Genomic DNA, 25,977 nt, shown 5'->3' with positions numbered 1-25,977 from the left:
CCTAGCAGCTCCTGTAGCCCCAAAGAACCCTAATTTTACCCTCTCGGTTCCCGCCCTGGGAATCAGAACTAGTCCACCTCACACTCTCTCCCCTCCTCTCCTTGGTCTCTCCCTCGGACCAAGGGGACGTCACCACCCCCACCCCACCCCTGCCGTTCAATCCCCAATAGTACGCGCCAAGTGCCCGGCAATCACCAAGACGCGCGGCCTGCTTACTGTGCGCATGTGTGGCTCCAAGGCCGCCCCTGGAGGCTAAGAGATTGCGACACGGAGGCGTGTCGGGGAGGAGGGGTAGCGTCCCGGCTGCTGGAGATGACGTATTCTTAAGGCGACGAGCACTGAGGAAGTACCGGCCTCCCTCTGAGATCCCTGAAGGTCCTTACCGGAACAGAGCCCGGCCAACGGCCAGCGGTGAGGAGGCCAGGGACCCCCCCAGGCTGGTGAAGTGTTGGGCCGAAGGAAGACTCGAGGTTAGGGAAAGGAGGGTCGCCCTAGGGAGACGGGAAGACCGAGCCAGGAAGGCGGGAGGGTCTCTAAGGGGAGGGGGACAGGAAGCGGAGGGGCAGAGATGCAATTGAGTGGGGGACTGCCTGGAGGAGGAGGGGGAAGAGGGGGGGGGGCTGCCTGGAAAAGGAGAAGAGATGAGGGTGCTGTCTGGAGGAGGGGGAAGGAAAAGAAGGGGGCTGCCTAGTAAAGGAGAGAGGAAAAGGGGGGGCTGCCTAGTAAAGGAGAGAGGAAAAGGGGGGACTGCCTGGAGGAGGGGAAAGGAAGAGGAAGGGGGCTACCTGAGGAGGAAAGGAAAAGAGGAGGAAACGAAGGGGGAGGTCGTCTGAATGGGGTGCAGAGAGAAAGGGGAGGACGGAACAAGAGAGAGGAAGCTGCCCGAATGGGGGAAGAGAAGGGGGCTACTTTGGGGGGTCCCAAAAGCAGGGGAAGAGTAAGGAGGGGTACCTGAAAGGGATAGAGGGGAAGAAGAGTAGGGTGTTCTCTGAGGGAGGGGGAGGAGAGAGGAGAGACCCCTGGCCAGGGGGTAGGTGTTGAGTGGGAGAAAGAAGAGAAAAGAGAGAAAAGCTCTCAGTGAGTGTGGGGAAAGGAGAAGAGAGAGAGAGGGGGCTCCTTTGGGTGTGGGAGGGGGAGAAGCAGAGACCCCTTAGTGAGCTTGTTTTGAGGGCGGTGAGAGGAGTATCAGAGCTGTTGTTCATGGTTGTTTCAATCCTGTCTGACTCTTCATGACCCCTTTTGAGTCATGGCAAAGATCCTGCAGTGGTTTGCCATTTCCTCCAGCTCATTTTATAAATGAGGAAACTGAGGCAACCAGGGCCAAGTGACTTGCCCAGGGTCACACAGCTAGTGTCTGACACCAGATTTGAACCAGATGAGTCGGCTTGAGCTCAAGACTAGCCTTGTAGGCACTGCGCCACCTAGCGCCCTCCAAGTGATAATGACCTCTTTTCCTTGAGTGTCCTATACTTACATATTCTATAACTCTAGGGTAGAAGGTTGTACAAGGCCTATATCCTATAAAACCATCTTCAGCTGGGTTTTTATTTCTGGCCATTCCCTAGTGTCCAAGGAACAAGAAAAGGCCCCAGAGGCCCTGTTGTAGTCACATCCTGGAACTTCTCATTGACTTTTCCCAGGTGCTGTTTAGTGTCAGGAGACCCACAGCTGGTTTCCTGAAGGAACCCAGAGACCATGTCGTGGATAAGGGAAGGAGAGCTTACACTCTTAGAGCGGTTCTGTGCCAACATCATTAAGGTAAAAAAAAAAAAGTCCAGGCCACATGTCCTTTCTAGTTTAGATGGGATATTATGTAGGGAGTAGATTCTTAACCAGCATCTATTCTCCTCAGCTTCAGCAGGGGATCCAATTCATTTTATTTTTTATTTTTTAATTTTTTTTTATCCAATTCATTTTTACTGACATTGATTTTAGTTAAATATTTTTCAATTTAACAACAGCTATTTTCTCTCTCCTCCAGTATGCTCCTCCCATTAAAAAAGAAAAGCAAGATTCTTATAAGAAACGTGCATAGTCAAGCAGAAATAAATGCCCCTTTGGGCAGGTCTCTTTCTGTGTCTTGAGTATCTGTTCCCCCTGTCAGAAGGTGGGCAATGTGTTTCAGCATTGGTCCCTGGGATTGTGGCAGGTCATTTCATTTCTAAAGTCCTTCTAAGTTGTTCCTTTTTACAGTATCGTCATTCTTGTCTATGTTGTTCTCCTGGTTCTTCTTACTTTCCTCTGCATCATTTTATATGAGTCTTCCCAAGTTTCTTGGAAATTGTCCCTTCATTTCTTAAAGCATAATTCTTTTGACATCATGCCAGAAGTGCTTGTTACAGATGAGACACTGTCCCCAGTGGTGGGAATACAATGACACAAAGCAAACACACCTCACTCTCTGGGAACCTCCCTTCTGTTGGAGGTCAGGAGAGCTAGACATGCATGGCAATTAGAAGAAGGAGAGAGCATGTTAACATTAACCTCTGTTAAGAGGGAGAAAGCATTAACAACTGGAGTTACCAGGAAAGACTAGAGATGACCATTGATGTAAACTAAGGTTCTTCTAAGAGGCAGAGAGATGATGAAGGAATGTGGGCTAGCTCCTTGGATTCTGTGTCCTAGCCGAAGGCTAGTCCCTTCATCAATGACTCCCGAATCTCAGCCTTCTGAGGAGGGGGAATGTGTGGTGAAGAATGGCACGGTGGGAATGTATCACACTATGAGGAGAGAAAACCAGCCGACTTAAAATCCTACAGCAGCCTCAGCCTCCTATGTAATTGGTTGTTTGTTTTTTGATCTGGACCTGTGATTTAATTTGTGTAGGAGACTCCTAGGGAAGAAAATCCTTCCGTCAATGCAGATGGACAACTGTTTTGCAGATTATATTCTGAAGATGGTTTCTGAACCCAGCAAGGGTCAGAGGTAGGGCTTGAGCTCAGGTCCTTTTGACTGGGAGGCTAGGTTTTTATCCATGTGTCCCTTTACAAAATTTACCTTAGATTCCCCTTGTTAGGAAACTCTTTGAAAGAAGCAAAAAGTTAAGTTAGAAAGGTGTGGGTAGGGTATTAGAAGGAAGTTGTTGTTCCATCCTTTCAGTTGTGTCTGACTCTTCTTGACCCCATTTGAAGTTTTCTTGGCAAAGATACTGGAGTGGTTTGCCATTTATTTCTCCAGCTCGTTTTATGGGTGAGGAAACTGAGGCAAACAGGGTTTTAAGTGAGTTAAGGCTCACTGGTGATCAGAGGCAGAGCTAGGTAAGTGACCAGACTTGTCAGGATCTCCACCTCTACATCCGTAACATGAAGAGAATTGAACAGTGTCGATGATTAGATGGCGTCTAGGTTACTCATCCAGGTCTGAGTAGAACCAGAATTAGAAGCCCAGGATCCCAGCTCTCAAGTCCATACTTTTCCCACTGCACCCCAATTATTATTGGTTCCTATAGGAAGACTCAAAAATTCAGGCAGTTTGTTTCTTGCCATTTTGCAGCTTGAAGAATTACATATATGTTAATGAATAAATTATTTTGAAATATCGAAGAATTAGTGTTGGTTCTTTTTCCACCCAGGTGGAATATAACCTTTACACACCTAGTTTAGAGCTTCATGAATTTCTGTGTAAAGTTTTTATCACCTGCTACCCAGCCCTGTGGTAATGAGTCTCTTGTCTACTTAACCAGGCTTGTACTTGGAGAACAGAAACATACTGTGTCCTCATGCCCATACTTGAAACTCTTCCAGCTTAGTGTAGGGCCTACTAGACCTTAGAGCCACCATCATGTCTTTAAGAGGGTTATAGGAGTAGGACTTAATTGAAAGGATAAGTTAGTTTTTATAACTAACTTATAAGTATTTATTTTGTGCTTAGTGCTAAGTACTAGTTATAGCTTATTCTGCTCCTTGAAGATAGGTTTGCTTTTAAAATTCTAATGTGTAAATTAAATAATTGCGGAGCATTTTGAATGTAATACTAATGGCGATTCCTGTGGAAGTAACCAAAGAATGGCTAAGGTAAGGAGAAAGTTCCATCTTGGAAGCCTTCCTAAAGAAGGCAGATTTTGAGTTGAGTCTTAAAGAGTAAACATGAGAGAAATATATGGGATACCACTAAAACAACTCTAACCCGACATGTTTAAGCAAGCTGTTGATGATGAAAATGGGGAAAGGTCGGAGGAATGGATATTGGCGCATTATGAAATGTGGTTTGCTATAAGTCTGAAAGGATTTCAGATGCGTGAGATAGGGAAAGGATAGTTGAGAAAGTGCTTCTCCGGGTCTTGGTTGTTCTCTAGTAAATCAACGAAACTTTCACTACCCACCATACCAGGTTATGCTAGTTCTTGCTTCTCTAATAAGGCTCTTCTGTGACCTACCAAAGCTAGACCAGTATACAAACTCTGCCCAGCTTCTCCCAGGCAAGAAAGTCTGCCAAAGGACCAGCCTAGCAAAGTTCAGAAAGGCTCCTCACAACTTGATCATAAATGGTTTTTAGCCACAGCAGCTCATTCATCAGCCCCCTAAAGGCCAACAGAGAGAGCAGTTTTTGTTGAGGGGAGCCACCATGCCATTGACTTCATTAATCCTTGGCTTATCTATCACTAATAAGAAAAATAATATGTAATACATTTTTATTGTTGTTGTTATTAGCAAGATCTACCCCAAGGATGTGATGTTCTCCAACCAGTTGATAGATCTTTAATCCAGTCACTGTTTTCATTCCAGTCTCCCTAAGATTTGGGTTATCTTGTTGGGAGAATAGCATAGTACAGTGGAAAGAGTGCTGTGTTTGGAGTCCTTGTGCTGCCACATAAGTATCTGTGTGACTTTGGGCACAGTAGCTATAACTTGCCTGGACCTCAGTTACTTTATTTGTAAAATGAGGGGGTTCCTTCAGACTCTCACTCTATGACTAGTGTTGTTCATAAACTTCGCTGTTACCACCCTTTCTCTTTCCCCTGCCTTCCCCGTAGTTATCTTAAGGCTTTGGCACTTGAGGAAATAGAGAAAAACAACAACAGCTTTTTGTAAAAAGTTCGGGGACCCAGTAAGAATGTCAGTGCCAGCAAACAGATTGGCTTGGCTAGTGTTGAGAAGCAATACTGAGAAGTGATGAGAGGCTGGACTTTCAGAGAAACTGGAAGAGCACTGGAGGCCCCACCAAGCTGGTAAAAGGGAGAAGTCAAGGTTATTAATGTACATGTACTATGCTGGTAACTTCACATGGATCATGGGTATCATATTGCTTGCCTTCTTAGTGGGGGGGGGGGAGAGGCTGGGGTGGAGGGAATTTGGAACTCAAGTTTAAAAAAAATGCTTTAAATAAATAAATGTTGGGGGGGGGGTACCTGTGTGGAACAAGGCACCATGCTAGGTAGGCAGTTAGGGGATACAAAGACAAAATGGAAAGTTCTGGTCGTAGTGGGCTATATGTGGAGTCCCTAAAGTCTGGATTGAAGACTACTGTGACGAAGGAATGAGAAGGCTAGCCCCTCAGCCCCCAGTTCTTCTGCCACTCCCTCTAGAGTAGCTTTCCATGCCCCTTCACTCTGGCAGCTGCATGGGGGTGGGATAAGGGAGCTGAGGCTCAAGAGAAGAGCCTTCCTCTCAGATGGGCCAGACCTTGTTGGCTTAGGGAGGAGGATCTTCCTCCTTGCCAGCTTCTCTCCTGCCACTGGCCTGCACATGATCTCTCTCTTGCCCCCATAGGCAGGCCCGATGCCCAAGCACATTGCATTCATCATGGATGGGAACCGCCGCTACGCCCAGAAGTGCCAGGTGGAACGCCAGGAGGGCCATACGCAGGGCTTCAATAAATTGGCTGAGGTGGGAGGCAGTGCCCCTGGGCGATGCTTGTGTACATCAGAATGTTTGACCCTTAGTCCTTAGGGCTACCTTAGTCTCTGCTTTGCTGCAGGGGCTTTTCTGCCCAGGTACAGGTGGGAGGGGAAGAGGAACAAGCCCTTATTAAAGCACCTACTGTGTGCCAGCGCCAGACCCTGCACTTCACACTTTACAGAGATGATCTCATCTGATCCTCACAGCAACCTTGTGAAATGGTTTCTGTTATGACACCCTCCCCCCATTTTACAGATAAGGAGACTGAGGTAGGCACAGGTTAGGCCAGAGTCCCACAGCTATTAAGTGTCTGAGGCTGGATTTGAACTCAGATCCTCCTGATTCCAGACCTGGTATTTTATCCACTGGGCTACCAGCAGCCTCTAGCCTGTGGAATGAATGATTCTTGCTTATGATTGTGTAAAGTGCCATTGTTACACAAGTCAGTCTCCCTGGATGCTGGCCAGCATCCCAGACAGCCTGCTTGTCTCCCTCCCTTCTTCAGGAAAGGCTGTCATGGTAATTCCCTGAATATTCTTGATTTTGTTTTTGATGAGGAAGCAGAGAGCCTATTCCTAAAACTGCCCCATTGGCCTCCTGGAGGTTTTTTGTTTGTTTTTTTTGTTTTTAGTGAGGCAATTGGGGTTAAATGACTTGCCCAGAGTCACACAGCTAGTAAGTGTTAAAGTGTCTGAGGCCGGATTTGAACTCAGGTACTCCTGACTCCAGGGCTGGTGCTCTATCCACTGTGGCCACCTAGCTGCCCCACTCCTGGAGTTTTTGATTGACTTCAACTTCTGCCTAAGTGTTTAAGAGACTCAACTTTGCCCTTTGTTCCAAACCACTTGTGGGGGTGCCTGCCCTGAGTAGCTACCATAGAGGTAAATTCTTTTGGATCTGAGCAAAGAACATGTCCAGTTTTCATTGGGGTGTTAAAAAGCTGGGCTTCAGTCTGAGATGCTTTGTTTTAGGGGAAGTTTTGCCCCTTTATCTATTTGACTGGAGTGGCTCGTGCTCCCCTTTAGCCTCCAAACATCTTGAGCATCTTATGTTCTGACACCAATTTTATTCTCAGATATAGAAAAGTCTGTAATTGAGAGCAGGTCTTAACTGGATGATCCTTCCCATTCCACCAGAATCATAAGAGTTAATGATGCTGTAGATCATTACTTCTTGTGTTTTAATATTTTCTTAGTAATATAGTGAGGCTGGAATTACATCCTCTGTTCTACAGAGAAGATGAAATTTCGTTCTAGAGAGGTGAAGTGATTTACCTACAGTTACATGGCTAGTTAATGAGGGAGCCAAGGATCAGAGTCCAGCAGAATCCTGTTTAGGTGAATTTTTTTCTGTTTTCATCTGTGTCATCATCTTCACAGGCTCTCCCTGTCCCCACTGAACTATGAGGCAGGATGTGAAGTGACTTATTTTCTACCCTCCCATCCTGGGGACCCTAGCTAGCCCTTTCCCTTTCTCCCCTCTTAGACCCTGCGCTGGTGTTTGAACCTGGGCATCCGAGAGGTGACTGTCTATGCCTTCAGCATTGAGAACTTCAAACGCTCAAAGAATGAGGTGGATGGGCTAATGGAGCTGGCCAGGCAGAAATTTAGTCGATTGATGGAAGAACAGTAAGATGCCATGCAGGGGAGGGAGGGAGGATATTCCATATGTTCCACAGGCTCCTAGAAAGTATGTGTGAGGGATCTTGTGCACCCCTTCTGAGTGCTTCTGGGACGGGCATAAGGCCCCAAGGCTTCATTCATGGGAAATCAGTGCTAGCGCCAAGCTTGGTCATGGTGGTTCTCCCTTACAGTTTTATGCAAAAGCTTGGTCCAGGGTGAGAATGTGGAAGAAGCCTGGAGTGGCATCTTTTTTCTTTCACCATTGAGAAAAGAAACTCCGGGATAAGTGACTGATTCTGAGGCTTGGAACTTCAGCTGGCCAGTAGGAGCCAGGCTTCTTCACTTCCAAGCAAGAAGAGGGAGGGAGGGAGGGAAGGAGTGCCCAGAAGTTCTGCAGCCTCCAGCCTGGGCAGATCTAAGAAGGAAGCTCCTTAGAACAAGCTTTCAAGGAAACTAGCTCGGCTGTCCCAGCCTCACATGGCTCACCCGGTAATCCAGTGGCCATGTGGCCCTGGAATAAACACCTAAGCAAATAAGTGAGAGCTGTTTAGGGAATGGCCAACTTGGAGCTCTTCAGAGCTTTGTGTTTGGCACTTGAAAAACGTGAAAAAATCATTATGATTATGCTGATGTTGATTGAAAGTGATATTATATCCTTTGAACAACCTAAAATGTTCTAATGTAGATGCAATAGAAGGGTCCTTTAACCATCCAGAAAGGGAGGTGGAAAAGCATTTTCCTAACAATGACCATTTCAGCAAAGTATTCCCTACCACCACCACCAAAAAGAGAACAAAAACCCCTTTGTTTGACCTTTTGCAAATGACCTGTCAGTCCTGATCCTTGACTTGAGTCTAATTGTCCACCCTTAACAGAGTGATGTCAGTAAATCACAGTTTTGTTTGGGGGGGGGTGCGCGCGCATGTACGCATCCGCACGCACACACGCCTTTTTGTGTGTTTTGGTTTGTGGGACAGTGAAGGTTAAGTGACTTGCCCAGGGTCACACAGCTAGTAAGTGTCAAGTGTCTAAGGCTGGATTTGGACTCAGGTCCTCCTGACTCCAGGGCTGGTGCTCTATCCACTTTGCCCCCTAGCTACCCCAGTAAATCGTTTTTATAAAAGGTGGCAAAGGCTCTTCATTTGAAAACATTCCCAGTACCCAGGCAAAAAGTAGCCTGTGCTTGTGTTTTCTGTTCCTGTGGTGCTTATGGTGAGAGAAACATTGCTTTTTGGGTCTATCTTCAGCTTTTAAGAAGTGTTATTTAGGTTATAATAAAAGTACATGACATAAAACACCTTCTGGTTTGCAAAGTGCTCTGTTTTTATTCTTTCATTTGATCCTGCTTTATAAATATCCTGCCCATTTTACAGATAAGGAGGCAGGTTTAGGTTAATGACTTACCAAAAGTCACACAACTAGTTAATAGCAGGGATGGAACTCACAGCCAGGTGTTTTATTTATTCCACTACATTTTGGAAAGATAGAGACCCTAATTCAAAGGGTTCTTCCTTGGTGAGAGTAGGCACACCCTGACCCTCTGGCCCCATGTACTCTTTGTATCATGTTCAGTTCCCACCATTAATCCTCACTGTGTGCTGGAGCCCTAGTCCCAGCTCTGTGAGGTTTCAAAACAACCTATTGTGCGCACCCCACTTGAGCTTGCAGTCTCAATCCTGCAAGCATCTATTAAGCTTCTGCTTTGTGCAAAGGCACTGTACCACCCTTGGGGAATACAAAGATGAAATGGAAACGAGGTTCTGCTCTCCAGGCCTGGACATTCTCCTGGGGCCTGTTGAGCTTACAGGGATGACACTGAGGGAGGCCCAGAGAGGGAAAAAGATTTACCCAAGATCATTATGCCAAACGGGATTTTCTGAGAACAAGAGAACAATGTTTGGTGAGAGAATTGGGACATGAGATTGAGTGCCTACTGTGTGCAAAGTACTGCTAGGGAAGATGCATTGATAATTCAAGTCCAGTGGTTTCTGCTGCCTTGGTGGAGGCCTCAGTCTAGCAACAGGGATGTGGATAGACGTGCATTACCAACCTGTATGAATACATAATACTCTAGTAATTATAATTCAGAATGGAGAGCTATCACTTCTACCCATGGGCAGCTGTGCTTAGTAAGAGATTAGAGATTTTTCTTTAAGCACCAGGTGCTTTTATAAGGATATATGTCTTGGACCTCCAGCTTTCTTCAAGAGACAGCCCAAATGCTACCTGCTGGAGGCCTTCTTCTCCCCCTTCCCCCCCCAAAAACTGCTGATGCCTTCCCCTCTCAGGTTACCTTCCATTTACTCTATGTGTATCTCGTGTGGACTAGTATGCATCCATGTTGTCTTCTGTATCAAAATGAGCAATCTTTGAGGGCAAGGACTGTTTTTGCTATTTTCTTTGTGTTTCTAGTGTTTAGTTAGCAAAATGCTTGTACCTATTAATTGCTTCACAAATTTTCATGACTTGATTCACGCACAGGAAGAAGCTGGAGAAGCATGGGGTGTGTATCCGAGTCCTGGGTGATCTTCAGCTATTGCCCCTCGACCTCCAGGAGCTGATTGCAAAAGCTGTTCAGGCCACCCGAAACTACAACAAGTGAGGGGGACCAGCTCCTAGTCAGGCTATCCCTGTCCCCTTCCTCCCCTGCTAGGGCTAGCCCAAACTTCTTATAGTTTGGGATGTTCCTAGTCCTCTCCTTTCACTCTAGGGAGTGAGAAGAGGTTAGCTGGGTCCACGTTTTATATGTCCTGTTCTCACTGTGGTCAGAAATTCTATAAATTCTATTTCATTGTGAAAGAAGGAAGGAGGAAGGACAGGAGGTTCTACTCAAAAGACTGATCCTCCTTGGGAGCTATTTTTCACCCAATCTACCTCAAATTATGAGGTAGAAAAGCTCTAAATAGCCTGCAGATTTAGAAGGGAAAAGTGTTTAGACAATCAAAAAATGATTTGTTTGGCTTTGTTTTGCATCAGATTTGCCTTTCCAATTCTGCTTTGTTTATGCCATAACACTTAACTTACATTCCCAATTCCCCGAGAGCACACTGACCCAAAATGAAAGGCAGTTGGTGACCAGGTGTGTGTTGGGGGCAGGGAGCAGTCTCGGGATTAAAAATTAGACAAGGTCAAAGAATCATCAGATGTCAGAAAGGGCCATTTAGAAATATAGTCCAGCCCCCTCTGACTCCTCCTCATTTTATAGGTAAGGTAACAAGGCCCAGTGAAAGAAAGGAATTTGTCCAAAGTCACAGAGCTTAGGATATGGTAGCCTAAGCATTCAACCCAGCTTCTTCGAACTCCCAGTCCAGCGGTCTACTCACTAGAACAGGCTGTCTTTAGATAATAATGACTATATTGGGCAAATCCAGCAAACCCAGACACATCCCCCGTCCCAATCTCATCCTGGCTCCCTCTGGGCCCTAACTCATGGGGAGACTGATGACCATTGCGGAAGCCTTAGTGAAGGCCTACTTTGATCCTCCAAAGAGTAAAGCCAAGTAAACTAGAAAAGAGATGGGGCTCAGGGCATCATAGGCTCCCTTTTGGCTCTCCCTATCTCTTTCCATGGCTGGATCTCCTCCCAGGTTACCAGAAGACAGTTGAAGTCTGGTTTGGAATTTTGAGACCTCCCTCCCTTTTTTCCTGTGTTGGGAGTGTACAAAGTTTAGCTGCTGATCCATGAATATTTTTAGTAGCTGACTTATATGACCACTTCGGATTAGGGCTGCTATGAATCAGACTCTCTTCCACCCCCTCTTCCCACCTCCCCTGACTCCCTATGATTTAGTTTTGTTCTTCTCCTTTACAGGTGCTTCCTGAATGTCTGCTTTGCCTACACATCTCGACATGAAATCAGCAATGCTGTGAAAGAAATGGCATGGGGAGTAGAGCAAGGTTTACTGGATCCCAGGTAGCCCTGGTTACCCAACATACTCAGTGGCTTGCCTGTCCACACACTGGTGATTTGGGGTTGGGAATAAGCCCACACTAGAGACATTCCAGTCATCCAGCCCACTCTCCCTGTCGTGTTTGCAGTACTGGGGAGCACCTCAGAGTTCAAGGGTTAGCAGCCTTTGGCTGGCAGAATGAGATGGGCCAAGAGGAGGATTGGGGTGATCCTCAGCTTGGTTCCAACTCTGAAGTCCCAGGCTCAGCTTCTGGGTTGAGGTTTCTATCCCACTCCCTGCTTCAGGATTTCTGTTTCCCCCAACCCTCACTGCTAGGCAGAATACGAGAAAGTGAAGATGCCTTAAAGCCACCGTTGATGAAAAGAGCCAGGCCAACAGGGATCCTCCAAACAGGTTTCTCGGTTGCCTACACGAGAGGCAGGGTTTGGTGCAGAGGCTGTCTCCTACTGCTTTCTGGTGTACACTTCAGAGTCACTGTCCCTCTTGGAGAGACACTTCTGGATGTCCAAGTTAGATAAATGCCATTTATATTGAAAAACATTGCCTGCTTCTGTCCATCCCTTTCATGGACTTGACTCAGGAATGTGGCGTGCAGAGGGAGTGGGCTGCTTTTATTTTTGTGGAGCTGGCAGATCTCAAGCAGGATTCAGGTGTCTGACTGCAAACAAAACCCAAATCATGATAGTTCCTCTTGGGCTGCCTGCTGGGTGAGCTAGAACTTTTTTTTTCTGACTAAAAGGATCTTGATCAGTTGGCGTGGCTACTAACAAGTCATTCATATTCTAAAGTCCTATGCCAGTGCTGTGGGCAAAGGTGCTATTAGAGAAATAGAAATTGCAGCTTTCTTCCACTCAAAGCCCGTTGCAGGGCTGCCTGTGAAATGGAAGCCGTTTGGGCCCCTCAAGGCTCTGCCAGGCTGGGGAAACTAACAAATACTGTCAGCCTGGACAGCCAAGGATGGATGGGATCCAAAAGCCAGCCTCACTTCTCCAAGTAAGAAGCTGGACAGCCACCAGCCTCCCAGCCAGAATTTTTTAACTGATAAGAACTCTTGTAGACAGTTTCTGCAAGAAGAGCTTCAGTTGTGTCGGTGGAAAAAGTATCCATTCTGCTATCTGAGACCCTGGGAGTACAACATTTTATAGGATACTCGTCCCTGTAGAGCTTAGGAAACAGTTTTAAATGAATATTAACCCCTATATGTATGGTGCTTTCATGTCCGCAGAGCACTTTTCTCAGAACAAAGTAAGCAAGCAGGTATCTTGAGTACACATCTTCCCATTTTATAAGTAAGAAAACAGGCTCTGAATGTCAGAGCTTGAGGCCTGCTGTCAGGGTGCATGCTGGGAGAGGCTGAGACTCAAGCTGATGGATACTGTGAACTGGGTGTTCTGAGTGGCAGTCAGGCTAAACCTTAACGTGGGTGTCTACCCCAAGTTCTGTAGCGTGTCACTTCAGGACAGTGAGCCCTAGGAACAATTGGCCTCTGGGCTACTTAAGGAGGAACAAAATGATCCGGATCTGAAACAGAAGGTCAGAGCTTCTAGGGGAATGGGGTTGGGCCCAGAGTGGCTGCTGGGCTTCCTGCCTGGGTGAGATTAGGGAGTCCCATTCTCCAAACCAAAAAAAAAAATCAGAGCTCTGATTCAAATCCAGGCCTCTCCCAAGTCTAGCAGTCTTTTTGCTGGACCATACCTCCTCCTTTATTTTACAGGGGAGGAAACAACATATAGTTATAGTACCCAAGTCAACTGACTCTTCCCACCTGATTCAGACCATCTTTGCTAAGCACTTTCATGTCATGTTTTCTTTTTTCTTTTTCTTTTTTTAAGTGGGGCAATGAGGGTTAAGTGACTTGCCCAGGGTCACACAGCTAGTATGTGTCAAGTGTCTGAGGCCAGATTTGAACTCAGGTACTCCTGAATCCAGGGCTGGTGCTTTATCCACTGCACCACCTAGCCACCCCATCATGTCATGTTTTCTTAACAGTTCTCAGAGATGGGCCTAGTAATGTAGATAAAGAGAGTGACAGATTGGATCTAGGACTTAGCAGGGTCCTGAACATTTCAATCCTGAACTCAGATGCTCAAGTTAATCTCCAGATGATTAACTTCTAAGGTAATACTGAGTACCCAAGGCTAAGTTTGTACTAATACCATTTTATTCATGTTCAAAGCAGAAAAAGAATAAAAGATTTTCAGTTTCTAGAATTTTCATTTTCCCTCTTGCAGTGTTTCCCCTCTCTGGCATCAAGAAAAATCGGCCTGATAGTTTAATAATCACAATATTCCTGTCCTTTAGTTGTGTTTTCTTCCTCTGGACTGTGCTCAAGAAACAATGACAGAGTATAGCGGTCTCCCTTTGTTTCCTGATTTTATCTTGGCTCTCCTTTTTCTTTTTGCCTGTTTTTGCAATAGGCCCCTTCCATTTCAATAGCCATTTCCCATGTGACTGCTTATTTTACATCGGTAACGTTTAGGTTGAAACTTTCCTGATAACGTCTATGGAATCAGCTTAATCATAGTGATTTCCCAATCACACAATAGGCATAGGTTACTACTGAAATTGGTTTCTGTGGAGTTTATGGGTTCCTGTTATTTTGAGCACTTCCCTTCTTATGTTTATTTTTTTAAGGGAAAAAGAATAATTTTTTAACTTTCATCGTAGAACTATTTTTTTTTAACTGGAAAATATTTTTAATGAATGATAGAAACAAAAGCTAAGTACTAAAGTGAAACTGAAAACACAAGAGCAAAAAAAATGAAGTTATACAAAATAGCTTTAAAAATGCTTTGTTCTTTTATACAGCTATGCTTTTTGTTTTTGTTTTATCTTCAAAAATCATTTACTGCTGCCATAAGCATTATATTCATAATAAATGAATTCTGAGACTGAAGATTCCCTGATGGTCAAAATGCTGACTTTTCTATAAGAACTACTTTTTTAAAAATTGAATATTTAATTTTTTCCCCCAACTACATGTAAAAATAACACTTGTTTTTTAAATTTTGAGTTCAAAATTCTCTCTGTCCCTTCTTCCCTCTTTCCCCTCCCAGCTCCTTAAGCAGGCAAGCAATTTGATATAGCCTGTACATGCAGAGTTATACAAAACATATTTCTATATTATTCGTGCTGTGAAAGAAAACACAAACCAAAAAAAGGTTTTAAAAAGTATGCTTCAATCTGCATTCAAACTCCATGGTTAGCATTTTTCATAAGTCCTTTGGATCATTCTACGACTGAGAATAGCGGAGTCATTCACAGTTGATCATCATATAATATTGCTGTTAATGTGAACAGTGTTCTGGTTCTGCTCATTTCATTTTGCATCAGTTCATGTAGGTCTTTCCAGCTTTTTCTGAGAGCATCCTGCTCATCATTTCTTATAGCACAACAGTATTCCATCACAGTAATATACCACAACTTGTTCAACCATTCCCCAATTAATGAGCATCCTCGTGATTTCTTTCTTTCTCCCTCTCTCTCTCTCTCTCTCTCTCTCTCTCTCTCTCTCTCTCTGTCTGTCTCTCTGTCTCTCTCTCTTTTTTTTTTTTTGGTGGGTTAATGAGGGTTAAGTCACTTGCCCAGGGTCACACAGCTAGTAAGTGTCAAATGTGTGAGGCTAGATTTGAACTCAGGTCCTCCTGAATCCAGGGCCAGTTCTTTATCCACTGCGCCACCTAGCTGCCCCCATCCCCTTTTCTTTTCCAACACCAAAAGACCTGCTATGAATATTTTTGCATGTATGGGTCCTTTTCCTTTCTTTTTTTTTTTTTAAATCTCCGGGTTACAGACCTACTAGTGATATTGCTAGGTCAAAAGGTATGCTTAGTTTTATGGCCCTTTGCTCCAGAATTGTTCCCAAATGCTCTCCAGAATGGTTGAATCAGTTCACAATTCTACCAACAGTGCATTAGCATCCTCATTTTCCTACATCCCCTCCAGCATTTGTCATTTTCCTTTCGTCATATTAGTCAATCTGATAGCTGTAAGGTGGTACCTTAGCATTGTTTTAATTTGCATTTCTCTAATAGTAAGTTAGAGTATTTTTTCATATGACTGTAGATGGCTTTGATTACTTCATCTGAAAGCTGCCTGTTCATGTCCTTTGAACATTTATCAGGTGGGGAAGGACTTGTATTCTTATTCATTTGACTTAGTTCTCTGTGTATTTCAGAAATGAGGCCTTTATCAGAAATGCTTGCTCTAAAAATTTTTTCACTTATGATTACTGTATATTTCCTTCCATGCTATTTTCCCCTCTGTTTATCCTACTCACTCTTTCCCTTTGCCCTGTCCACTCAAAAGTGTTTTGCTTCTGACTCCTGCCTCCCCCAATCTACCTTACAGCCCCCATCCCTCTTCCCTCTTCCTTTCCTGTAGGGTAAGATAGATTTCTGTACCCAACTGAGTATGTATGTTATTCACTCTTTGAGCCAGTTCCAATGAAAGTAAGGTTCAAGTGTACCTCCCTTATCTCCCCCATCTTCCCCATCACTATTCAAGCTTTTTCATTCCTCTTTTTTTTTTTTTTTTTGGTGGGGCAATGAGGGTTAAGTGACTTGTCCAGGGTCACACAGCTAGTAATTGTCAAGTGTCTGACGCTGGATTTGAACTCAGGTCCTCCTGAATTCAGGGCCAGTGCTTTATCCACTGTGCCACCTAGCTGCCCCATGCCTCTTTTATGTGAAATAATTTACCCTACTCTGTTCCTCCCTCCTTCCAGTGCATTCCTCTTTCTCAGTGCTTAATTTTATTTTTAAAAATATCCCATCATATTCAACTCACACCTTTGCTTTCTGTCTATGACTTTGTTATCTTCTTCTGAGTGTGTATTTCAATTTTTCTTGTTACCATAGAAACTTTCTGTGGTCAGCATCTTTTTCCATTTACTCATTTTCCCAGCCTATTTCTTGATTTTTTTGTTTGTTTATTTTGCAGGGCAATGGGGGTTAAGTGACTTGCCCAGGGTCACACAGCTAGTAATTGTCATGTGTCTGAGGCTGGATTTGAACTCAGGTCCTCCTGACTCCAGGGCCAGTGCTTTATCCACTGCACCACCTAGCTGCTCCCTATTTCTTGATTTTTAACTCTTTGTTAAAGTCGGGCACTGCTTTCAAAGTGAAGAGTGCACTGTCTGAAGCTCCAGGGGGCTTGTGCAGCTGTTTTCAGAGATATTTCTAGGAATTTGTAAGTTTTTAGTTCTTCCAAGGTGGTATGATTTAAGGAGAGGTATGTTTACTACTCTTCTGGGCTGTGTTCTGGTCTGCAAGCAGCAGCAGACCTGCTTTTCTGCCCTGGTGGAACTATGAACAGAGTTCCACTCCAGTGGCCACAAACTCCGGGGTGCTTGTGCTCTTCCCTTGGCTGGGACTGCCACCTAAGACTGACCTGGATCCGAGTATGAGCAAAACAACAGTGCTGCCTCAGTGCTGGAAAAGAGATCCCTGTAATCTCCTTCTGGCCAGTTGTTCGACCCCCTTGATCATCTGTGGGCTGAATTCCAGAAGTTGTTGCTGCCACTGCTGATTCAGAGGCTCTCAAGGCCTATTCCAGGTTTGCTGGGGCTGAGTCTGCGCTGGACTGCAGTCCACTCTCACCCCAGTACAACAGACCTTTCCTGCTGACCTTCTAAGTTGTCTTTGGCTAGAAAATTATTTCACCCTGTCTTTTTGTGGGTTCTGTTCCTCCAAGAATTGTCTAATGGCATTATTTGAAAGTTTTTGGAGGAGTCTTGGAGAGAGCTCAGGCAATTCACTGTCTTTCCTCCACCATCTTGGCTCTGCCTCCCTTTAAGTTCTTTTCTTCAGTGAATTTCTGTATATCTTTTCCCATATAGCCAATTCTGCTTCTTAAGGAGTTCTTCTTTTCAGTAGATTTGATCTATTCTGGTTTTTGAGGTTAGTTTCTTCAGGGTTTTTTTGCCTCCTTTACCAATCTATTGAATTTTTTCATTATTTTCTTGCATTACTCTCATTTCATTTCCCAGTTTTTTCTCTATTTCTCTTATTTTATTTTATTTTATTTATTTATTTTGTGGGGCAATGAGGGTTAAGTGACTTTCCCAGAGTCACACAGCTAGTAAGTGTCAAGCGTCTGAGGCCGCATTTGAACTCAGGTCCTCCTGAATCCAGGGCCAGTGCTTTAGCCACTGCACCACCTAGCTTCCCCCATTTGATTTTTAAAATCCTTTTTGACCTAGGAATTCATTTTGGGTCTGAGACCAATTCTTATTTTTTTTCTTTGAGGCTTTGGATGTAGCTATTTTGACTTTGTCATCTGAATTTGTGTTTTGATCTTCCCTTTTACTATGGTAACTTTCTGTGGTCAGGTTCCTTTTTTGTTGTTTGCTTATTTTTTCAGTCTCTTTCTTGATTTCTAACTTTATATTAGAGCTGGACTCTGCTACCAGGGTTAAGGGGGCACTGTTTCCAAGCTTTAGGTTTTTTGTGCAGTTGTTTGCAGAGATAGTTCTGGGTTTGTGTGTTTTCAGTTCTTCTAAGGAGAGGTGTATTTACTATTTTTCTGGCCTGTACTCTGGTCTGTGAATGACCACTCTTTTCCATGCTGGAACTGTGAGCAGGGTCCCTGGTCCCCAGTGACCATAAGCTTTGGTGTTCTAGTGCTCCTCCTCACCCTGGGACTGGGACCTGGATCCACATGTGGGCAGTGCAACAGAGTCCTACACACAGTGCCAATAAGGGGTCCTCTGTAATCTCCCTCTGACCAATTGTCCAGCTGCCTTACCATCTGTGAGCTGAGATCTCCCAAAGCCACTGCTGCCAATTTGGTTGTCCCCAAAGCCTGCTGCTGGCTTGCCAGGGCATTGCTTGCACTGGATGGCACTCCATCCTCACGTCAGTGGAATGGACCTTTCCTGCCAACCTTCTAGATTGTTTTGGGCTGAAAAATTGTTTCATCCTGTCCTTTTGTGAATTCTGCCACTCCAGAATTCGTGTTGAGGCATTATTTAAAGTTTTATAGGTGAATTTAGGAGAGTTCAGGCGAGTCCTTGCCCTTTCTCCACCATCTTGGCTTCACTAAAACTACTTTGACCTTGGGTTTTTAACTCTCTGCCCTTTGACTGTAATCAGCAAGACAGTAAGTATTCCCATTTTGCAGATGACACCTAGCCAAGAAAGTGCTGTACCTGAGATCACAGAGCACAGTAATGATCATGCTAGAGCCTAAGTCTCCAGCCCCCCAGGCCAGATCTCTTTGTAGCTGATCATGTGGCCAGGACAGATTGAATAGGACATCAAGGGGATCCCAGCTAGAACCCCTGCTGCAGTGAAAGTCTAAATGGTGACCATCATCTTTTATGTTTTAGGTGCTAATAACACGAGCTCTTTTTACAGAGTAATTGACAGTGTACAAAGCACTTCCATCCCCAGGGCTGTGAGGTATATCATGTGTAAATGATTATCCCCTTCTGACAAAGGAGAAGGCAGAAGGAGGTGAGGAAGCCCACAGCTCCTAACTAGGAAATGGCATAGTCAGGACTTGGCTCCAGGTCTTCTCCTCCTGGGGGGCTCTACCCTAAAAGATCCACCCCAAGGGCTATTGACTGGGAACCAATCTTTTCCAAGAGTAGTTGCTGGCACTGTCAGCGCTGGGTCTGGAGATCTGAGTTCAAATCCAGCCACAGACACTCCCTAGCTCTCTGATGCTGAACAAGTCATTTCCCCTTTGTTTGCCCCAGTTTTCAACTGTAAAATGGTAATAATGATAGCATCTCCTCCCACCCCCACCCAGGTTGGTTGTGAGGAACAAATGAGGTCAGTTCAAAAGTGCTTAGTCCAGCGCCTACTTCATAGGGAGTTCTTCATGAATACGTGTTCCGTTCCCTCAGAATAGTGTGGTTGAATTCCCCATTCTACAGGCAAGGGAGATTATTGATACAGCTATTCCTCTGAGAACATCAACAGCAGCACAGCAAAAATCAAAGAATTTTGTCCTGAATCTCCCAAGATAAAACAATACAAGCAAAATTCCTTTTCTTGTTTTTATTTTGGGAGATATAGAAGCCAAAATAATTCTGGGAACTTAGAGCAGCTAAATGTTGGAACCTACTAATGGAAGCCTTTCAATAATTGCTGTCCTTGGTTGAGGAAATGTTCCTGTCAGAGAGGGAGTAAAGATGTAGATTTCTTTCTTCCTGGGTGTGTGGCAGGGGGAGGAGTGAGAGTCTATAACCAAGTCTGGGGGGCTGGTCACTTTATTACTGAATGTGTATCTGTCTGTTTTCCCTGCCCTAGTGACGTGTCAGAGTCTCTCCTCGATAAGTGTCTCTACACCAACAACTCCCCCAATCCTGACATCCTCATACGGACTTCTGGGGAAGTGAGGTTGAGTGATTTCCTGCTCTGGCAGGTAGGTATCTTTGGCCAGAAAGGGACAGGTGGCAGGGAGTGTCCTGGTGGAAATGATTAGAGGAGTCAGTCACTCCAAGGGTTCCTGAGGCACTGGCACTTGAGAGTACAAGGAGAAAGCTAATGGGCCTAGAGAATGGTTTGTTTTCCTCTCGGGACCTCAAAAATTACCAAGTCCAGTCTGGTCCCAGAGCACAAACCTTCCCCTGCAGCGTACCCAACAGCAGGTCATGCAACCTCTGCTTGAAGGCCTCCAGTTATGGGGAACTTACAGCCTCTTGAGGTGTTTCACTACACTTTGGGATAATGTTAATCACCAAAAAGTTTTGCCTTATAGTCATCCTAAATCTGCTTCTTCCCATTATTCCTAGTCCTGCTCATGGACGGCCAAGCAAAACAAACTGAATCCCTTGTCCACAGGATAGACCTTTATACACTTACAGAGAGTACAGTACAAGGCCCTGCTTGTAGTAGGCACTTTAACATGTAATACTTGGCAGCAAGCGTGTGTGTGTGTGTGTGTGTGTGTGTGTGTGTGTGTGTGTGTGTGTGTGTTTTGTGTGTTTTTTTTAATGAGATATTTTATTTTTTCCGTTACATGTAAAGATAGTTCTCAACTTTTGTTTATACATGCTTTACAATTTCAGATTTTTCTCCCTCCCTCCCCCCCCCCTCCCCTAGACAGCAGGTAATCTGATATAGGTTATATCTATATATCTCTATACATATACATATAGATATATATATATATATACACACACATATATATATACACATAATAACATTAATCCTATTTCTGCATTAATCCTGTTACAAGAGAAAAAATCAGAGCAGTGATGCAAAACCTCAAAATAGAAAAAAAAACCAACAGCACCCAAAACAAAAGAAATAATATGGTTCAATCAGCATCTATACTCCACAGTTCTTTCTTTCTTTTTTTTTTCTTGGATTTGGAGATCCTCTTCTATCATGAGTTCCCTGGAACTCTTCTGTACCATTGCATTGGTGAGAAGAATATAGTCCATCACAGTAGGTCAACACTCAATGTTGATGATACTGTGTACAATGTTCTTCTGGTTCTGCTCATCTCACTCATCATCAGCTCACGTAAGACCCTCCAGGTTTCTCTGAACTCTTCCTGCTCATCATTTCTTACAGCACAATAGTATTCCATTGTATTCATATACCACAACTTGTCCAGCCATTCCCCAATTGATGGGCACCCCTCAACTTCCAATTCCTTGCTACCACGTAAAGAGCAGCTATAAATATTTTTGTACATGTGGGTCCCTTTCCCCCTTCCATGATTTCTTTGGGCAAAAGACCTAAAAGTGGGATTGCTGGGTCAAAGGGTATGCACAGCTTAATCGCCCTTTGGGCATAATTCCAAATTGCTCTCCAGAATGGTTGGATCAGCTCACAGCTCCACCAACAGTGCATTAGTGTTCCAATTTTCCCACAGCCTCTCCAACATTTATTATCTTCCTTTTTTGTCATTTTAGCCAATCTGATAGGTGTCAGGTGGTACCTCAGAATTGTTTTAATTTGCATCTCTCTAATCATTAGAGATTTAGAGCATTTTTTCATATGGGAATAGATAGCTTTGGTTTCTTCATCAGAAAACTGCCTGTTCATATCCTTTGACCATTTCTCAATTGGGGAATGACTTGGATTCTTATAAATTTGATTTAATTCCCTATATATTTTAGAGATGAGGCCTTTATCAGAAGCACTGGCCTCAAAAATTGTTTCCCAGCTTTCTGCCTCCCTTCCAATTTTGGATGCATTGCTTTTGTTTGTACAAAAAATTTTTAATTTAATATAATCAAAATCATCCACTTTGCATTTTATAATATACTCTATCTCATGTTTGGTCAAAAACTGTTCTCCTTTCCAAAGATCTGATAGGTACACTATTCCTTTCTCTCCTAATTTACCTATGGTATCACCTCTTATGTCTAAATCATGTATCCATTTTGACCTTATTTTAGTATAAGGTGTAAGATGTTGGTCTAAGCCTAATTTCTGCCATACTATCTTCCAGTTTTCCCAGCAGTTTTTGTCAAATACTGAGTTCCTATCCCAGAAGCTGGAGTCTTTGGGTTTATCAAACACTACATTACTAGTGTCATTTACTACTGCATTTCCTGAGCCTAGCCTATTCCATTGATCTACCACTCTATTTTTTAGCCAGTACCAGATAGTTTTGATGACTGCCGCTTTATAGTAAAGCTCCAGGTTTGGTACCGCTAACGTGTGCGTGTTTTTGAGAGGGAGAGAGGTCCATCCCCAAGTCTTAGCTTCTTTAGGCTAGATATCTTTAATTCACTAGCTGAACCTCATGTGGCATACTTTTGAATTCCCTCATCATTCTGATGCCCTTTCTCTGAATACACTTCAACTTGTTAATGACAACATTTTTTTCCTTTTTTCTTAATGACTGCATTTTAAAAAACCCTTAGTTCCTAAGTACCAAGGAAAAAGCGTGTACTAAATTTATGAACAAGCAGTTAAATGCCAAGGTTGGGTAGGAACAATTTCAGGAGTATCTGCATCTAGTCCTATAATAAGACCTTCCCACTGAAAGCAAAGACTGGAAGTCTTTCCAGAGTTAAACATTTTCCAGTGCCCCCAGTACTTGTTTTTGTAAATGTTGAGTAGATGAGACATCTCATTTTACAATTGGGGAAATTGAATCAGTCAATTTATTAAGCTTGGAAGTAATGTCCATTGAGACTGGAAAGATAGGTTGAGGTCAAATTGTGTCAGGATTTAAAAATCTAAACAGAGGAGTTTATATTTTATCCTCGTAGATACAGGAGCCACTGAAGTTGGTTGAGTATAAGGGTCACATAGTCAAATCTGTGTTTAAGAAAAAGTACTTTGGCATCAGTGTGTAGGATAGACAGACATGGGGAGAAGCTTCAGGCAGGGAGACTAATTAGGAGGCTGGTGGAATAATCTAGCTGAAGTGATGAGGATCTAAAGTAAGGTGGTAGCTATGAGTGGAGAGAAGGGGTTGGATACAAGAGATGTTGTGAAAGTACAAAGAGCAAGATTTGTCAACTGATTGGATAGGTGAAGTATGGGGAAAGTCTGGGATAATGCTGAAATTATAAACCTGGGATGCTGAACAGATGGTGGTGCCTTGGATAGAAAGTCAAAGTTAGGAAGAGTGAAGGGTTTCGGGGGAAAGAGAATGAGTTTTGTTTGGGATGTGTTGCATTTAAAGTATATCTGGGGCATCTCATTTGAAATGCCCAGTAGGGAATTGCTGATGCAGGACATAGCTAATTAGGATTAGCAGAGGGATTGGAGCTGGATATAGGGATCTGGAATCATCTACATAGAGTTGGTAGTTAGAACTGTAGAAGCAGAGGGTAGAGGGAGAAGAGAAAGCCTAGGACAGACTTTTGGGAAGTCCCCACAGGGAGTATTTTGGAGGAGCATTATAGGCCTGTAAAGGAGAATGAGAAGGCCCAGTCAGACAAGTAGGAGGAGAGGCAGGAGAGACCAATGTCACAAAATTCCAGAGAAGGGAGAGAACAAGCATAGTCAGTGATGGCAAATGCAACTGGATAAGGCCTGGAAAAAGACCTTCAGATCTGGTCATTATAGGAAGTTAATGGTAATGGATTTGTTTTTGTTTTTGTTTTTGTTTTTTTGTGGGGCAATGAGGGTTAAGTGACTTGCCCAAGGTCACACAGCTAGGAAGTGTCAAGTGTCTGAGGCCAGATTTGAACTCAGGTACTCCTGAATCCAGGGCGAGTGCTTTATCCACTGGGTCACCTAGCTGCCCCCAATGGATTTATTTTGAGAGAATCATTTCAGATGAGAGATGAGTTTGGAAGCCATATTGCAGAGGCCTGCAGAGTGAGTAAGGAGACCAACAGAGGTAGTGAGAAGTTTGCTTGAGAAGGGGAGACTTGGGCATATTTGTTTTTGTTTTTGTTTTTGTTTTTCAGTGAGGCAATTGGGGTTAAGTGACTTGCCCAGGGTCACACAGCTAGTAAGTGTTAAGTGTCTGAGGTCGGATTTGAACTCAGGTCCTCCTGACTCCAGGGCCGGTGCTCTATCCACTGCGCCACCTAGCTGTCCCCGACTTGGGCATATTTGAAGGCAGTAGGAAAGGAACCAGTGGGCAGGGAGAGGTTGAGCATTTACAGAGGGCCACAATTGAGGATGCAGTCTGCTAGAGAAGATGGGAATATATGTGATCAGGTGCCCACGTAGACGGGTTGAACTTGGCGAGGAGAAGTCATTTAGTTAAGGTGTTTTATGGCTGTTAGCTTGTTCCTATCCTATGTGTCCCTAGAGTCTATAAACTTCCTAGAGGCAGATCTCTGTGTACAATGATTGAGCCTTGATGCAATGAGGTAGAAAAGACATCCTCAGATACCTGGACAGACTTCATCTCATTCCCCTCTCCTTGTTAGCACTTCAAGTCTGGAGAGAGTTATAAGAGCCAGGTGTGGGCAGACAGGCTAATAGACTGCATAAATATAAGTTGGGTTGTCTTTTTTTCATCCTTCTTATCCAGCCTGGATTTCCTTGTGAGGAAATTCCTTCTACCAATGCAGCTTGGCAGCTGATGTGCAATTTATAGTCTCAGACTTGCCCAAGATACCAAGAGATTAAGTGACTTGCTCACAGTAGTATGTCAGAGGTGGACCCAGTTCTTCCTAACCCCAGACTGGCTCTCCACTATGCCACCCTGCTTTCAGAGCATATGACATTAGGGAGATGCTGGTCCCATCTCATTTCTCCCTGGTCAGGCCCCATGTAGAGTATTATGTTCAGCTCTGGGTGCTAGATTTTGCTTTGTTTATTTTTGTTTTTTTGGCAGGGCAATGAGGGTTAAGTGACTTGCCCAGGGTCACACAGCTAGTAAGTATCAAGTGTCTGAGGCCGGATTTTAACTCAGTTCCTCCTGAATCCAGGGCCGGTGCTTTATCTATTGCACCACCTAGTTGCCCCGTGGGTGCTAGATTTTAAAAGAAAGACCATATTGATGAAATTGGAGCATGTTGAAGACAATCGAAGTCTTATGAAGACTCAGTTGTACAAACTGAGGATATCTATTCTAAAGTAAAAATAGCTTTCGGGAAAAGGGCCCACAGCCAGTCTTTTGATAGCCAAATGCCTGTTGGTTGAAAGGGAAAATAAGCTTGTTTCTGCTATGTTGTTTCTGACTGGCAGGACTAAGATTTTATTGAAAGGGCTTCTAGAGGTCACCTAGCCCAGGGCAGGAATCCCTTTGTCAATATCCATCCTCTGCTATAGAGGCCTCTGATGGTGGAAAGGCTCACTGCCTCCAGTGGAAGCCCATTGAAGCTGTTAGGCAGCTCTTTTGGGATATTTCCCTCTTATATACTGAGTCCAAATGTGCCTCTAACAGTCCTCCTTATTAAATAAAATTAATACTCTCTTATCAGCAGGGCTATGTAATCCTATGTTCCTCTCCACACCACCTCCAGTTTTTGGTTTTCAGGATAAAAATCTCTGGGTTTTCAACAAATTGTCAGGTGTTGATTGCTTAATCCCCTTATCACCCTATATATTGGCCAGGGAAGCAGAATACAGGTGGACAAAAGGAAGACCTTTCTTAATTTTTTTAATTTTTTTTTTTTTTTGGTGAGGCAATCGGGGTTAAGTGACTTGCCCAGGGTCACACAGCTAGTAAGTGTTAAGTGTCTGAGGTCAGATTTGAACTCAGGTCCTCCCGAATCCAGGGCCAGTGCTCTATCTACTGTGCCACCTAGCTGCCCCAGGAAGACCTTTCTTAAGACCAGCGCTGTCCAGCAGTGTCACACAAAGTCATTGGGAGCCTCGAGAGATCATCTTGAATCCTTTAGGAAGGCAGCAATTGCATCATACTAGGCCATGTTCAGACCATGTCTAGGGTATTATGTTCAGTTGGGGGTTTTATATATGGATCTGTCCTTCAGGGATTCCTGATCTGAGCAGGAAAGGACCGCAGAGACCACTTACTCCAACGCCTTCTTTTATATATGAGGCCCCTTAGTCCCCAGGGTGGGTTTGACTTGCCCAACTGTACAGAGGATATAAGCCTCCGAGGTAGGATTTAAACCCATGTACACTGCATCCAGGGCCAGTGCACCACACTGGGACTCCCAGGAAGCAGCTGATGAAGTTCATGATCTAATGGGACCAACAGGCTGGCAGTACAGATGAGGAGATCATCTGCAAAACAAACACCTTGAACTAGATGACC

At 44.1% G+C, this 25,977-nt stretch overlaps 1 protein-coding gene across 5 annotated transcripts in view; it reads left to right on the top strand.

The window, feature by feature from the left end:
* The first annotated feature begins 294 nt into the window (after positions 1 to 294).
* Positions 295 to 25,977, top strand: part of DHDDS (dehydrodolichyl diphosphate synthase subunit) — a 38,815-nt gene continuing 13,132 nt past the window's right edge. The window contains exons 1-7 of one of the 5 annotated variants that reach the window (XM_043996208.1): positions 295 to 411; positions 1,641 to 1,758; positions 5,709 to 5,825; positions 7,323 to 7,465; positions 9,941 to 10,057; positions 11,271 to 11,372; positions 19,629 to 19,743. In XM_043996208.1, coding sequence (XP_043852143.1) covers positions 1,696 to 1,758; positions 5,709 to 5,825; positions 7,323 to 7,465; positions 9,941 to 10,057; positions 11,271 to 11,372; positions 19,629 to 19,743 — 657 coding nt within the window. In that variant the 5' untranslated portion in view covers positions 295 to 411; positions 1,641 to 1,695. Of the gene's footprint in view, positions 471 to 1,640; positions 1,759 to 5,708; positions 5,826 to 7,322; positions 7,466 to 9,940; positions 10,058 to 11,270; positions 11,373 to 19,628; positions 19,744 to 25,977 lie in introns of all 5 variants that reach the window. The other 4 variants (XM_043996207.1, XM_043996211.1, XM_043996210.1 and 1 more) reach the window with 4 other exon arrangements.

Source organism: Dromiciops gliroides, chromosome 3, assembly GCF_019393635.1.
Source record: "Dromiciops gliroides isolate mDroGli1 chromosome 3, mDroGli1.pri, whole genome shotgun sequence".
Taxonomy (NCBI): domain Eukaryota; kingdom Metazoa; phylum Chordata; class Mammalia; order Microbiotheria; family Microbiotheriidae; genus Dromiciops; species Dromiciops gliroides.
Note: the sequence above shows the minus strand (reverse complement) of the source record. Positions and strands in the feature narration are given on the sequence as shown.